Consider the following 16,614-nt stretch of genomic DNA (forward strand, 5'->3'; position numbering starts at 1 on the left):
GGCCCACCTGGTCTGCTCCTGCACAGAAAGGGTTAACTTTCAACATTCGATTATCAGGGTACTGGGATGCAGGTGGTAAGGAAAGGCAGACTGGCAAGAGGGAGGGCGCTTAACAACAGAGAGGGACAAGCCAATGTGTAACTGCTGCTGCTGGGGGCCCTCCAAAACATCCAAAACAGAAAAGGGGGAGGGTGCCTTTTAGAGACAGAACCAGTGGTGTCCCAAGGGTTGTCATACTTCTGTTCCCTGGGTCTAATGCTCTGGAGTGATCTGTGCTTTCAGAGACCTCTGTGAGGTTCCAATGTCAGGATCCATCCTTTCCTCACAGTCCCAGCACGTTCAACTCACAACACAGTTTTTAAGGAGCAGCCCCTCCCCAAGTAAGAGGAAAGCTGTAGGTCCTTCCTGAGAGGAGGGTATTCTGGGGATGAGCCACTCCTGGGGTCCCCCTTCAGTCCCTAACCAGGCAGTAAATGTGGTGCTGGGCACCCTGTTCACTGGTAAAGACCTCGAAGATGTAGGCGGTGCAGAGCAGCAGTTCCTAGGTGTCTCTGTGTCACCACCCGGAGGATGGTAAAGTTCTCCAGGATGCTGTTCATCGCATGGCGCTCCAGCAGCTGCCGCAGCTTGTGAGAAAATTCACCAGGTGCTTGCACATGGGTGAGTGCAACATGTGGTACACAAACCTCCCATCCTCCATCAGGGCATGTTCTGTCTACACCTTTTCCACCACCTGCTTGCGAAAGGAGTAGACCTTAAAGGAACAGGCAAGGGTCACGTGGTCCAGGCTCTCATACTGGCTGCTCTCTCCACAGAAGCCACTGCTGCCGCTGGCGGCCCCACCTCCTCACCACTTGGGCCCTAGGTCAGGTCCACCCAGAACCTGACCAGGAAGAAAGTATGGCTGGCCCCACGGTCACACAGCTCCTATAGCCCCTCTTTTTTCAGGGAATTTGTCATAGATCTGTCAGATGTCCACATTCTCGAGGCAGGGCACTCCAGGGTTGGGGCAGTGCAGGCTGATGTGTACAAACAGGTGCTGTGACCGAGCAGTGCCCAGAGCCCAAGCCTACCAGGCTGGGGGTGATGTGGCAGATGGGAGCAAAGCAAAGGATGAGAGGGCTTGGGAAGCTCATACCCTGGCAGAGCAGTAGATGGAGGATTCAGTGACAAGAACAGTGTTTTGAGAATGGCTTCACATCTGGAACATTCCAGGAGGGCCCAGAAGCCCCGACCTAAAATGGAAAGGTTCTGGGGCCTGAGGACTGGTGGGATCCAGTCTGGCCTGCAGGGAAGGTGCTGAGATGAGCTGGGCAAAGGACACAGAAGTCATTGTCTGGAAAGCCTTGTCCTTGGAAACCTGGTCCACATTCAGTGCCTTGAGCATCAGCTGGATTTCCCCAGACCTCCCCTGGACCAAAGCCTGGACATGACTAGAGACTGTTTGCGAGTTTAGGTCTTCCATGTTCTCAGTTTGATGTTGCAGGCAATCAGTTTATCACAACCATACAACCTGACTCCATTGAATAGGATTTTCCACTGGCCACAGGATAGGTAAGAGGCCGTGGCCTCCTGGAAGCTCTGCTCAATGTCTGTACTCCAGACACCCTCTGTATCTGTCAGGGCCCTCATCGCCCCCCACCCCCTCACTGCCCTCCTCACTTCCTTCCATACTTTTTGTCCAGCCACTGCCATTGGGGGTGTTCCCCTACCTGGGCATCCTGGCCATGGGGCTGGGGGGAAGTTTGTCATGAGTAATTTTTTTGGCCATGCCACGCAGCATGCTGGATCTTAGTTCCCCAATCGGGGATCAAATCTGTGGCCTCTGCAGTGGTAGAGTGGAGTCTTAACCACTGGACAGCCAGGGAAGTCCCTCCAAAGTTTTAAGAAAGACAAACCAAAATTTTGGTGAAGATTCAGGAAGAAAACACACTAAAACAAAATTACTAGTCACATTCTCTTCTAGATGCTTCTGAAGAATCCTAGAAACTAGGCTAATAATTGACATAGTTTTGAAATTTACATCCTATAAATAAAAGAAACAAGGTTAAAACATTATTACTTTTGTATTTTTTCCATACCTTTCATATAGCTTCTCAAATTCTTCTCCCCAGACCTCATCCAGACCAGGACATTCATTTGGACACATCAAAGACCAGTCCTGCCAAGGGAAGAAGAATATCAACCATAAGAAACTTCAAATAACCAATCACACATGGTCCATTAGGAATACTACAAGGGAGAGGGTGGCCTCCATAGACTGTCTTAAAATTCTGCTTCAGAAATAATATTTAGGCTCAAGTCCAAACATCTAGTTCTGCCTATTTGTTCGTGACTCCTAAAGCATTTAGAGCATCTGCTTTAGAAAATAAAAATCCAAGAAGGCAAGAAAGGCATCTCTTGCTCAGCATGCCTTGCTGTTGCATAACATATAGGTAGATTCTTCCTAAGCATGATTTAAGATGATTGAGGAGAAAACTCATATGAACCAAGTTGTTATTACTAACAACTATCTCTCACCTGATTAGTCTCCACTCGCTTCATGAAGAGATCTGGAATCCAAAGGGCAAAGAAAAGGTCCCTGGCACGCTGCTCTTCCTTTCCTGTGTTCTTCTTTAAATCAAGGAACTCAAAGATGTCTAAATGCCAAGGTTCCAGGTAAATAGCAAATGCCCCAGGTCGCTAAAGGTAAATAAATCATCATTCTTTTCAGAATCAGAATGAAATAAAGGAACTTCATATTTTCCAAAGCACTTCAATAATATCTTCTTGGATCTTCACTACAATTAATGAATTACATGAGATAATACAAATAAAAGTACTATAAAATATAAAGTAGTAGAAAAATACTACTACTTTATATTTTATAGTATACAATACAATCCTAGGTGTAAAAAAGAACAATTAACACAAAGAAAATGTAGAACAAGAAAGACTAAATAATTTATCCAAAGTGACACAGTGAACTAGAGATGAAGCTTCCTCTTCAGCTGTCATGCAGCTCACTTTACACTCTGTGACGTGTATGTAAAGCCCCAAAAATTGCTTTAACTTTGACAATAAGTTGTGCTTTTTATTAAAGATCACAAAAAGGTGGTATGTCTTATCAAGGTCCTCACAGATTCCATTAGATAGGCTAGATGGCTGCAAAGTATTCTGCTGATAACATTGGAAAAATGGCCCAGTACTCTCTATTTTTCCCTCTATAAAACAGGCCAAGTTTTGCTTTTTGTCTTTTTTTTTTTTTTAATAAAAACCTAGAAAAAATATTACAACCCCTTTTCAAGATTAGGTATCAATATGTGCTTAATTGCTCAGACGTGTCCAACTGTTTGCGAGCCCATGGACTATAGCCTGCCAGGCTCCTATGTCTATGGGGATTCTCCAGCCAAGAATTCTGGAGTGGGTCGCCATGCCCTCCCTCCAAGGTATCAATATGAGTCACCACTTTAGAAATTCTTTGCAAATAAACTGTCTTGTAAGAAAGCTGACTAGATCACTGGCTGCCTGGAGCCAAGGATAACGTATGTATGTGTAGGAGTGATGGATGATTAATACAAAGGTACACAAGGAGACACACTGGTGTCTGTGTTCTATGGCTTGACTGGTATATATGTATAATATATATTGTATATGTATACTTCAAGTGTCTATACTTTAAGTAAAAAGTATACACACATTAAATTGATCATAAAAGTGGAAAAAAACAGAGTTGTTAGAAACATACATAGTGAACTATCTTATTATAGCTTATATGAGATTTTCAGTTCTGATTTCTAGGGCTTTCACTCACAAAGCATACCTTGTTTCCACCTTGATCCACATATCGAGCTGTGTTGTTATATACTCTCAGCATCGGTACAAGACCATTGGAATTGCCATTAGTCTGAAAAAGAAACAGGATAAAGTCATCCGGAGGAACAAGAGGGGGTCAGCAAGGAAAAGAAGAAGATGGCTCAACAGCAGGCAAATTACTCTCTCCCAGTCTAGTGTCATCTGCTCCCCATCTCTACCTCTGCTTTGAAAACATAATGCCCAACATAAAACTGTGGAATAAATTACAAATATGTACAACATTATTTCATGGCATCTCTAGCTTACGATGAGAAATAACTATAAGTCAAACGAATCCAAAATCAGCATAGTTGAATTTAAACCCCCATACTTTCAAAAGGTCATCATATAATGAAATACTTTGGGTAGAGTAAAAACCCTACTACAGTATATTTTTCCCAAAAGAATTCAAGGCGATTTATAGTAAGAATTATATGCAGTGGATAAATCAAGACAATAAGGCAAATGGAGATTCTCCAATAAATACATTCTAGAATGAAGATGAGATACCTATCAATTTTTTAAAATAATCATTCTAACCCAAGGCAAGCCTTTAAGCAGAAAGGTAATGAACACCACATAACAGAATGGTTTTCTTCTGGACTCTCTTTCTATAGGGCGAGACATTTTCTTCACCTTATAGAGGAGGAAACAACTCAGAGAAGTAAAATAACTTCTACTAGGCCACACTACTAGTAATTAGTAGAGACAGGATTTAAATCCAGGTCTTACTCAAAATCATTACCTTTTTTCTTTTGTTTTTTAAATTGAAGTATGGTTGATTTACAATATTGTTATTAGTTTCAGGTATACAGCATAGTGATTCAGTATTTTATACTGAATGTGATTTCAGCATAGTATACTCCATTATACGTTATTATAATACAATGGGTATAATTCTCTATTCTATACAGTATATCCTTGCTTAAATATTTTATATATAGTAGTTTATATATCAGTTAATGCCATATCCCTAATTTGTCACTCCCTGCTTCCCTGACCATTTGGTAACCACAAGTTTGTCTTCTTTATCTGTGAGTCTGTTTCTGTCATGCATACGCATCTATTTGCATTATTTTTAAGATTCCACCCAAAACCATGATCTTGACTCCCAGTGAATAGTGAACTAAAAGAGCTGAAATTTCCCTCATAAAGTATTAATGATTAAGCTTGAACCCTGGCTCTATCACATATTAAATGACTAATCTCTGGAAGTAATTTAACTTTGTAAGCTTCAGCTTCCTCACTTGTAAAATGAAAACAACAGTGGCTATACTCACAAAGTCACTGTAAGGAGTAAAGTTTACTGTGTTTGTAATATCTATCTATCTCATAAGGTTGTAGTAATTCACATAAAATTTTTATAACATTTAGCATATAGTAAGAATGAATCCGAAGAATTGATGCTTTTGAACTGTGGTGTTGGAGAAGACTCTTGAGAGTCCCTTGGACTGCAAGGAGATCCAACCAGTCCATTCTAAAGATCAGTCCCTGGTGTTCTGTGGAAGGAATGATGTTAAAGCTGAAACTCCGTACTTTGGCCACCTCATGCGAAGAGTTGACTCATTAGAAAAGACTCTGATGCTGGGAGGGATTGGGGGCAGGAGGAGAAGGGGACGACAGAGGATGAGATGGCTGAATGGCATCACCGACTCAATGGACGTGAGTTTGAGTGAACTCTGGGAGTTGGTGATGGACAGTGAGGCCTGGCGTGCTGCAATTCATGGGGTCACAAAGAGTCGGACACAACTCAGCGACTGAACTGAACTGAAGCAATGAATAATAAAAGCTATTAATATTATTATTGCTAAAGTAAATCAGAATTCCAAAATCTGAGCTAAAAAGGACCCTGCTGCTGCTGCTAAGTCGCTTCAGTCGTGTTCGACTCTGTGCAACCCCACAGACGGCAGCCCGCTAGGCTCCTCTGTCCCTGGGATTCTCCAGGCAAGAATAATGGAGTGGGTTGTCATTTCCTTCTCCAATGCATGAAAGTGAAAAGTGAAAGTGAAGTCGCTCAGTCGTGCCTGACTCTTAGCGACCCCATGGACTACAGCCTACCAGGCTCCTCCGTCCATGGGATTTTCCAGGCAAGAATACTGGAGTGGGAAAAAGGACCCTAGAGCCCAACTAACCAACCTCTAATAAGATAGAAGTAGTGAACTCACTCATTGTAAGTTGCACAGCCAGCTAGTAATTAACAGAGATCCAGGTCTCCCACACTCCCGCAAATGCCTTCTCAACCACAACCCTGGTTGTTTATGGACTTGAGTCCCTCCAGCCACATATTTTTAGTCACACAACAGAAGCTTACCCCAGCAATGTAGCTGCCAGTAGCTCGAATACAACTCACAGCAACACCAATTCCACCAGCGGACTTGGAAATCAATGCACACTGCTTTAGAGTGTCATAAATGCCTTCAATGCTATCATCTTTCATACTCAGAAGGAAACAGCTATAGGGGGAAAAAGTCACAATTCAGCAAGGAAATGAAGGAGAGTCAAAAAACAACTATGTAATTCAAAGAGAATAAGGCAAATAAATGATCTAAAACTTACAAATTTTTTTTTAGAAGGAAAAAAAAATTTTTTTAGATGTTTTTAGAAGGAAAAAGAACCAAAACCTGGATATGACACAATGAAACATATCAGCATACATTGTTTTAAAATCATCTTGCCATCTACTCTAGATGATGAGCCTACATGAAAGTCTTAGGGATAGGTAAATATTAGCTTACCTATTCACCGGATTACAAATGTGTCATTATAACATTTTCTGATATAAATTCCTAAGCATACTTAACATCTTTTCAAGCCAAGAAATTTAAACATTTATGAAAAAAAACCCCACCAATCCAATAATGAACCAAATTTGATATGTCCATCAAAATTTAGCTCCCTTACAGTCTTTTTAAAGACAATCCTTCTACCTGTGATTTGGATCTCATCCTCCTACTCCAGGACCCTTATTCTACCAATGATTCCTTTTACCAACTTTAATATTCATCCAAACAAATAGACTTTATCTTTTGACTTTTTCTACTGAATATTCAGACATTCACAAATAACAGAGAATTTATAACATATACTTTGTACTTACCATCTGCCTCAAGAAATTTGATACTACAAATATAACCTAATATAATATATATATATAATATATGCTGTTTCCATGCTTTCTACGTTCCTTTAGCATTTACATATGTTCCACATTTTAAAAAAATTTCTGGTTTCATACTATTGTTCTGCAACCTGCTTTTATTTAACTCAGTATTGTTTTAGAGAGTCATTCCTACTGATATAGGACTAGTTTATTTTCATTGCTGTAAGGTATTCCATTGTATGAATATACCAATATATTTGTCCATTTGCCTGCTGGTGGACATTTAGATTATTTCCAACTTGTTTGCTATTCTAAACAATGCTCCTGTGGAAGTTTTTAAACATATCTCCTTGTGTTTATATCTAAGGATTGTCTATAGGGTGTAAACCTAGGAAAGGAATTTCTGAGTCAAAAGATATGCATGTGTTCCACTTTACTAAAGAGTCTCCAAAGTGAATGAGTAAGTATACTATATCAATCAATGCATGAGCCTGCCCACATGCTTACCAATACTTAGTTCATCAGCCTTTTAACTTGTATCAATCTGTTGGGTATGAAATATCTCATTATGATGTTAATTTTCACTTTCTTAATTAAAAGCAAAGTTTAACATCATCTCACGTGTTTAACAGCCAATCAGTTTCTTCTACAAATTAGCCCATGTTTCTATTTGGTTTTGTGTCTTTTTCTTATAATCTTTCAACAGTTAACATACATTGCAAGTTTCCTCTCACCGTCTGAAATCTTTTTCACTGTATTTGGTTTGCTGAAGTTTAAAATTTTAATGTAGTCAATTTGTCCTTTATGTTGTTTGCTTATTATATCTATTTTAAGAAACCTTTCACTCCTCGGAGGTCATATATATTCTATCAAGATGTAAGTTGATAGTTATGACGTCTGCAACTCGCTGTCAAATGACTTAGCCAAAAATATTTTTAATTTTAAAGACAAAAATAAAAAATACATGTATATGCAAAATATCAGTACTTTTTAAAATCTAGGCATAAGTGGGTGTATGAGTGGAGTTCACTCCTTTTCTTCAAATTTTTCTAAATGTTTGAAATTCATATTAAAAAGCTGGGGAGGAAAATATTTATTTTTTCTACATGTTCTTCTAAAAGATTTTACTTTCATATTTATATTTTTTTCTTGAATTTATTTCTGTATATGACATGAAGAAAGGAAATCTAATTATACATTTCCCTATAGGATAACCGATTTTCCTAGTACTGTTTTCCCAATGAAATGCAATGACATCTGTTATTCATCAAGTTCTCATACAATCCACAAAGTAGGGTGTTTACTCTAGGATAGATAAACATAGATTTATAGTAGTCCTGAATATAGCAGGACTTTTTCTTCAAAACTATCTTGCTATTTATATTAATTTCTTGTGGCTACCCTAACAAATGCCACTAACTTGGTGGCTTAAAATAGAAATTAATTCTCTCACAGTTTAGGAGGTAAGAAGCTCAGCATCAGTTTCACTGGGCCAAAATCAAGAACATTCCTCCAGAGGCTCTAGTGGAGAACATTCCTAGACGAGCCAGCTTCTGGGCTCCTCTGCTTATAGCTACCTCACTCCAATTTCTGTCTCTATCTACATACTGCCTTCTTTTCTCTGTATGTCTTATATTTCCCTTAGCCTCTGTCTTATAAGGATATTTTTTATTAGATTCAGGGCCCACCTGAATAATTTGGGATAATCTCCCTATGTCAAGATCTTTCTTGGAGGGGGAAAATGACAACCCACTCCAATATTCTTGCCTGGAAAATACCATGGACAGAGAAGCTTGGCGGGCCACAGTCCATGGATTTGCAAAAGAGTCAGAAACAACTATCTGACTAAATAATAATATGGATTTGTCAGTTTCTGTTTTGTGGATACTCTAAGAAGCTAAATAATTAAAAGTATTATTTGTGATTAAAAAAAAAAAAAGATCTTAGTCATACCTGAAAAACTGTTTTTCCTTATAAGGTAACATTTATAAATTTCAGGGATTAGGATTTGGTGTATTTGACCAGCACTAGATTATTCTTAGCCATTTGCTCCTCCATATTTATTTTAGAATCAGCATGTTGAAATTCTGACTGGAATTACACTGAATCTGTAGATTAACTTGGGAAAAACTGACATTGTTATAACATTAAATCCATTTATGAAAATATGATCACTCTCGATTTGTTATATAACGTCCTTCAATTACGTTTTAGAATTTTTTCCTTAAAAGCCTTGCACACCTTTCATTAGATTTATTCCTGAGTACCTTCCACTATTACACATTTTAAAATTTAAATCTTCTTTTTTTGGTTTCGTTTTTTATTTGCTGTGTCCAACTCTTTTGCAACCCCATGGGCTGTAGCCCACCAGGCTCCTCTGTCCATGGGATATCACAGGCAAGAACACTAGAATGGGTTGCCACATCCTTCTTTAAGAGATCTTCCCAACACAGGGATTGAACCCATGTCCTCTGCATTGGCAGGCGAATTCTTTATCACTGAGTCATGGGAAGCTCCTTAAATCTTCTAACAGCTAAAGTACAAAAATTCAATTAATTAATTTATGTTGAATTTATATCCAGATATTCTACTGAAGGGCTTCCCTGGTGTCTCAGATGGTAAAGAATCTGCCTGCAATGCAGGAGACCCAGGTTTGATCCCTGGGTCAGGAAGATTCCCTGGAGAAGGGAATGGCTACCCAATCCAGTATTCTTGCCTGGAGAATTCCATGGACAGACGAGCCTGGCAGGCTATAGTCCATGGGATTGCAAAGAGTCGGACACAACTGAGCAATTAACGTACACACACACACATTCTGCTGAAATCCTTTTACTTCTAATAACTTGTCTATAGATGCTCTTGAGGAATCTTTAGTTTCATTCCCTCATTTCCAACCATTTTTTTTCTTATCTTACAATTACAATGCTGGCTCAGGCCTCCACTACAATGCTAAAAACAGAGGTCCAACAGATCTAAGTTTTTAGTGGATATCTTTTACCAAAGAAAGGAAGTTATTTTCTACATCTATTTTGCTATTTTTTTATGAAAGTATTAAATGATATAAAATGTTAGGGCAATGAATTACATTAATACACTTTTTGATGTTAGCATATTCTTCAATTCCTGGGATAACCCAACTTGCTTAGGGTGTATTAGCTGTTTTTTTTTTTTTTAATAAATTACTGGACTCTGTTCCAGTGTTTCCTTTCTCAGAAAATGACACCATAATAAATCTTGTTATTTACCCATAAACTCAGGAACCACTCTTTGAATGACTCATTCAAATCATCAATTCTGTCAATTTTACCTCCTAAATCTCTTAAATCAGTCTACTTCTCTCAATCTCTACTTTCACTTCCCTAACCCAAAATACCTACTCTCATACAGACTACTACTAGAATCCTCTAATTATTATCAGAAAATACTTTATTGAGATATAATTCACATACCATACAATTCTCCATTTAAAGTGTACAACTGATGGGTTTTAGTATATTTACAGAGTTGTACAACCATCACCAGAAACAAGCTTAAAATTTCACTACTGGCGTTTGTCTCTCATCAATTTGTTTACCACAATGCAATAAGAGAGTTTTTCAGAAAGTAAATCTCATTTAATGATTAAATGTTTATCAAATTAATTTTTATGTGATGAACTGTATAGTTTCTTCAGGTCCAGGTTTATTTCCCTAGTCAAAAGCATTTTAGGATGTTAAAAGTGACTATAGGTGACATATACCTAGAAAGTTGTGGGCGGTTGGTACCAGCATTGAAGAGAGTGGGAGAGGCATGGGTAAACCACTTCTCAGAAAGAAGGTTGTAGGTTTCAATAGCAGCATCAATATCTTCTTTGTGAATCCCCACAGATACCCTCATCAACATGTGTTGTGGTCTTTCAGCCACTAAAAACAAGATAAATTTTTCACATGAAAACTAGGCTGAGATATGTACTTGAGTCTAAAAAAAGGAACAACAAAAGAAATTTTAAAAATTTTATACCAATAAGCAGCAAGATTATTCATAAACTAAACCTAAAGTTTAAAGTGTTACTTAGAGTTTAAATAGAAATGTTAAGGCAAATAGCTTAAAGTTCTATTTTCAATACAATGAACAGAAAATATAACACACAAACACATTCATGTCTCACCCTTCCCATTGATCTTCAACAAATAGGATCGCTCCAGTGTCTAGAAAAAGCAAAACAACCGAAAAACTTCCAGAGCATAGTTTTTAAAGACATAGTAGACATATCATTCACAATATGCAACTGTTTAAATCTACTCAGTTTTTAAAATAATCTTAAATGACAAGAATATCATATTTATATTTACTAGCTTTAGCTTAGAACATTATCAATTGACTATTTTTTCGGAAAAGAATGCCTGAAAATTTCTGGAAAAAGCTAACTCTACATTAATATGTATAATGTTAATAGCAGAAGTTGTGGTATTCACTATATTATAATGGTTCATATCATTAACATTTATAAAATCCTTATAACAGCCTAGGTACTGATCAAAGCAACAAACACACACTCACTTAAACTTCAAGAGCATTTGATATTGAAATTTTATTATTATCCCCATTCTAAAGATGAGAAAACTGAAGGACAAAGGGATTAAGTACCTTGCTAATAAGAAATGAAGCAGTGATTTGAACCTAGGTGGTCTGACATCAGCATCCACATTCTCAATCACTATATAACAGTTTATCAACAAAAAAGTACCTAGAAAATCACTTAGCACATAGTAGGAATTCAATAAATAGTTGTTGCATATACAGAATAATATTGAATCATTCTGACAAATTACTTGCATAACTCCACAGGTATCCAGAAATAGTATTTGGAAAATTTGAAAACTGCAAATGAATAAGCTATCTTTCTTTAATTCAAACAATCACCACTACCCTAACCACACTAATCCCTCAGGACCATCCCAACTCCCAACAAATTACTACCTTTATAATTATATCACTAAAACATAAACAAAAAACTGCATTTCCTAACTGAAGAAGGAATTCCCACTTATTTGAAACCCATTATTTACCTTAAAGCCAAAGTAATTATAAGAGAAATCTCGGTCATAGATAATTGCAGAATTCAGGCGCTGGTGAAGGTTTAAAAAAACAAAAACCCATAATTAAGATAATTAGACTTATTTTCACAAAATTTGTTACCTTTCAGCCCTGATTTCAGAACTAAAATTGATACAGGATACAAGAGATAACACTAAGTATTATTGTTGTAGAATAGAAATCCATACCTAATATTAAGGAAAAAAATTATATAAATTGAGTATCCTAACTAGGCTTAAAAACACATACATTAAAAGACTAGAAGAAAACATATAAGTTGTACATAAGTAAAAACATAAATGTGACTTTCCCTATTGTGCTTACAGTATCTCTAAAAAGGGAAAGAATATGAGCATAAAAGGGACTATATTATCATCCTAAAACATGTTTTTAGATTGGCTATTAATCCAAAAGTATTGGAGCCATATAAATACTAATACATATCTTTATTTTCCATTTTAAACTGTACATAACAATATATGATAAACAATTACATTAATTCTAAGGCTAATCAAATCCATAGTCCTTTAACAGGTTTTAAACAAAATATTGCTGTGACAGTGATGTTTTAAAGCAGAACTGGCCATTGTTACAGAGCTTTTGTAGGCTATAAAGCCATTTAAAGGAAAGAAAGCAATTAGGTACTAATAATCATTTTGGATAGAGGAAAATAGAGCCAATTTTTCAAAATACTATCAGTGTTGCCATATAAGGATCCATGTCCGAGGACTAGAAAAATCTATACAAAACTCCTCACTTTCTCTTAAACTTTTAAGGGCATCTTTGTTGCCAAAGGCAGGTAGGGGCTTTGCATGATTTATGGAGAACTGAGATACTTGATTATCAAAATTTATATTTTAGATACAAGTTTTTGATGTCATTAATTTTTGTTTCTCACCTATCTTCAAGATAATACACATGAACACAAACAACTCACTCAGTTTTCTCTCAGTCTCTTTAACCTGTGATACATATTTACAGATAGCCAACGAATCACTCTATTACCTTCAGTTAAAACTGATTTCTAATCTGTGCAGATATGCATGGTAAATAAATTCAGTGTGCAAAGGGCCTGGCTGGATCTACCCATCTTTCCCTCTGTCCTCTGAAATGTAGTTAAGAAAGGAATTGAAACACAAATGGATAATTTTTAAGTTGCTGAGCAAGAAGATCTCCCAAAATTTTATCTGAGCAACCTTTTTGGAAGTCAGTTTGGCAATGTCTACCAAAATTTTGAACGCACATACTTTTTGGCTCAGCAATTCCACTGAAGGGATTTACCTCACCAATATACTCATCTATAAGCAACTCACTACCATATGAGAATAGCGACTGCAGTGATAAATGGAAACAAATATTCATCACTAGATCAATTCTTACATATATACATATAGTGATGATATGGCTATAGGATAGAATGCTATGCAGGTGTTAAAAAGAACAAGGTAAATTCATAAATGCTAATAAAGAACTATCTCTAAGATACACCTGTAAGTGAAAGAATAGTATGCACAGTACATTACCACTAAAAGGCAAAATAAATGTACATACACCATGTGTTATAGAACAATTCTGGAAAAATACATTTTAAAATGACAAAGTGCTATTCTTTCTAGACAAGAAAACTAGGATTCAGAGAAGGAGAATTACTTTTTACCTCTATCACTTATCATAGTGTTTAAATTTTTTAAAATGTGTTCATTGCCTTAAAAAAAAAAACCTATAAAAGCTTTTTCACCAGAAAAGCATTCTACATACATCTTTATTTGCCAAAACAATATCCAATGTTGACTTGGCCACCATGGGAGAGTGTTTGCCATTGTGTGGGTTTATATAGTTGAAGAGGTCTTCCATTACATCTAAAAACAAAACAACAGAAAATTAAAATACCAAAATCACTTAACAGCAAGTTCAATACTCAGGTTAACAATTTAAAAGTGGTTCTCAACTGTTTTTCATCCCAACTCACCTTAGTACCTAGCAAAGACAGTGCTCAATGGACAAATACATGTTATATAAATATACACGGAAATTTACATAAGTAAAATAAGGAAACCCTTAAAGAAATAACTTTCCAGAGTTGGAGTGAGCATATGCTCTTATAGTATAGCATATGCTCTTTGAAAAAGACTGCCAGATGATTCTAACATCTTACCCCATTAAGGATTTATTAGGTGAAAATAAATAAAAGAATAAATTATAATCTCAAGTTTTCTTTTATCCTAACAAAACAGAAACTCAACTTAAAATTCAAAATCTATCATCTCAAGGATTTTACTTCTATAAATGCACATTGAGTAAAAAGCTCTCTCTCTTTCAGACATCATAGCAGATATTTGGTCCTCTGAGTTTACATATAATACAGACACATACAAAGCTGGCATTCTGACACTGACTTGAATCCACAGATCAATTTTGGAAGATCTGATATCTTTACTCTTATAAATCTACTGAAGAGGGAGATATAATGTTTAAAGTCCCACATAAAAGATCTGGAATTGAGAGCCAAAAGATTTCTACTCTCAGTCTACCAGCTGACTTCTTACATATCACTTTTTATATACTTAACAAATTATTTAACTGTCTTTTGCCCACATTCTGAGCTGTAAAATGGGAGTGATGACTAATGGTGACAAAAGACTGACTGTAACATTTTGTTTAACCTAGGAATTATCAATAATTTTTTTTTCCAACCATACCACCACCAAGCATGTAAAGAGGAGCTTCAAAAAAAAAAAAAAAATAGAGAGAGAACAAAAAGATAAAGAAAAGTTTTCACTGACCCTTCCATGCAGCAGATGAGCAGCACGGAGAAACAGGAAGTTCTAGTCTCCCTCTGCCATCAACTTGCACACTTCGCTTTTTTAAACAAGATATAACTTTTCTTTTGATACTCAAGGTTTCATTCTAGTATGCCTATACATTTTCTGAGAATACTAAAGTCTTTCTTTTTCTTCTAGACTCACCACTGAATACTTTCTTGGTTTCTTTGTGCAAGTTAGAGACGGCAATCCTTGCTGCCAGGATGGCATAGTCAGGGTGCTTAGTAGTCAAGGTTGCGGCTGTCTCAGCAGCCAAAGTATCCAGTTCCACAGTAGTGACCCCACTGTATAAGCCTTGGATTACCTTCATAGTGATCTGAGCCTATAAAAGCAAAGCTAAGAATTACTTGTGCTTTTCCAAAAATCAACATCTTCCTTAAAAGAGCAATGAAGAAAACAATCAAATTTATATCAAAATAAAAGATAATTTCCTTTTATGAAAAATCATCTTTCAGAATTGTACGCTGTGGAAAATTTAGTAATGAGACTTCATAAGTGAATAGAGCTGCTAGAAAATGCATACTACATATATAATGAAGCGTCCAAAGAAAGAAGGAAGGAAAGAGGGAGAGGGGTGAGGGAGAGAGAGAGGGGAGAGAGGCAGGGAGTGGGCAAGGGAGGAAGGAGTGAAGAAAAGAAGAAAATTAGTTTTAAAGTCTAAGTAGAGCTTTACAAAGATTAACAGACACATAGGGAAACAGCTGAAAACAGACCAATTTTTCTATAAGTATTTTCCCATCTTTCATTCAAATTTTCTGTATATAACCATGGTTCAGGCCATATACTTACCTATTTTCCCCCAATTATTCCTAAGGACAAGTACAGGAAAGCAAACAAATCAAACTTTAATCAGTCTAGTGAAAGGAGATCAAAGTGTAAGCTAGAATTGGGGCTGAGCAGTTAGATAATTTAATGGCTACCCTTTAACACCTCCCTGGTGTGAATGGCTTCCCTGGTAGCTCAGACGGTAAAGAATCTGCCTGCAATGCTGGTTCCATCCCTGGGTCAGGAAGATCCCCCGGAGAAAGGCATGGCAACCGATTCCAGTATTCTTGACTGGAGAATTCCATGGACAGAGGAGCCTGGCGGGCTACAATCCGTGGTGTCGCAAAGAGTCGGACACAACTGAATGCCTTTCACTTCACTTCACTTCTTTAACACTTCACAAAATATCTCAACTTTCATAATCTTCTCTGACATTTCACAATTACCTGTGAGATGGGTATTATAATTATCCCCACTTTACATGAGGAACCAGGTTACGGGGACTTGCCCAAGGTTTTTAATGTCTAAGTCTTCTGGCTCCATATCCCATTCAACCTCACTACATTTCACTGTTTTCAAGACCATACTGTAAGAGGCATCCCTTTTTAAAATACACAATGCCCAAGTCAAGAAAGACAAATTCTAAGTTGTATGTTGCTGCTGTTCAGTTGCCCAGTTATGTCCAACTCTTTGCAACCCCATGGACTGTAGCACACCAATCTAAGCTGTATATGTGTATGTATTTACTGAATCTCAAAAAAAAAGAAAAAAACAGATTAGGGAATCCCTGAATGTCCAGTGGTTGGGACTCCGAGCTTCCACTGCAGGAGTTCAATCCCTGATGGAAACTAAGGTTGCCCAAGCTGTGTGGCCGCAAAGGAAAAAAAAAGATCAATCCAAATAGGAAAAGGAGTACATCAAAGCTGTATATTGTCACCCTGCTTATTTAACTTCTATGCAGAGTACATCATTAGAAACACTGGGCTGGAAGAAGCACAAGCTGGAATCAAGACTGCC

At 37.1% G+C, this 16,614-nt stretch overlaps 1 protein-coding gene and 1 pseudogene across 1 annotated transcript in view; both read right to left on the bottom strand.

Annotated features, from left to right (window-relative positions):
* RRM1 (ribonucleotide reductase M1) overlaps nucleotides 1-16,614 on the bottom strand; it is a 40,775-nt gene that overhangs the window by 13,237 nt on the left and 10,924 nt on the right. The window contains exons 3-11 of the mRNA XM_010849442.1: nucleotides 14,977-15,154; nucleotides 13,769-13,869; nucleotides 11,983-12,042; nucleotides 11,082-11,121; nucleotides 10,674-10,836; nucleotides 6,146-6,287; nucleotides 3,803-3,886; nucleotides 2,521-2,682; nucleotides 2,082-2,161 (exon numbers count right to left, since the gene is read on the bottom strand). Of these exons, the coding sequence (XP_010847744.1) occupies nucleotides 2,082-2,161; nucleotides 2,521-2,682; nucleotides 3,803-3,886; nucleotides 6,146-6,287; nucleotides 10,674-10,836; nucleotides 11,082-11,121; nucleotides 11,983-12,042; nucleotides 13,769-13,869; nucleotides 14,977-15,154 (1,010 nt within the window). The remainder of the gene's footprint in view (nucleotides 1-2,081; nucleotides 2,162-2,520; nucleotides 2,683-3,802; nucleotides 3,887-6,145; nucleotides 6,288-10,673; nucleotides 10,837-11,081; nucleotides 11,122-11,982; nucleotides 12,043-13,768; nucleotides 13,870-14,976; nucleotides 15,155-16,614) is intronic.
* Nucleotides 358-2,008, bottom strand: LOC104995580 (annotated as a pseudogene).

Source organism: Bison bison, unplaced genomic scaffold, assembly GCF_000754665.1.
Source record: "Bison bison bison isolate TAMUID 2011002044 unplaced genomic scaffold, Bison_UMD1.0 scf7180017864284, whole genome shotgun sequence".
Lineage (NCBI taxonomy): Eukaryota > Metazoa > Chordata > Mammalia > Artiodactyla > Bovidae > Bison > Bison bison.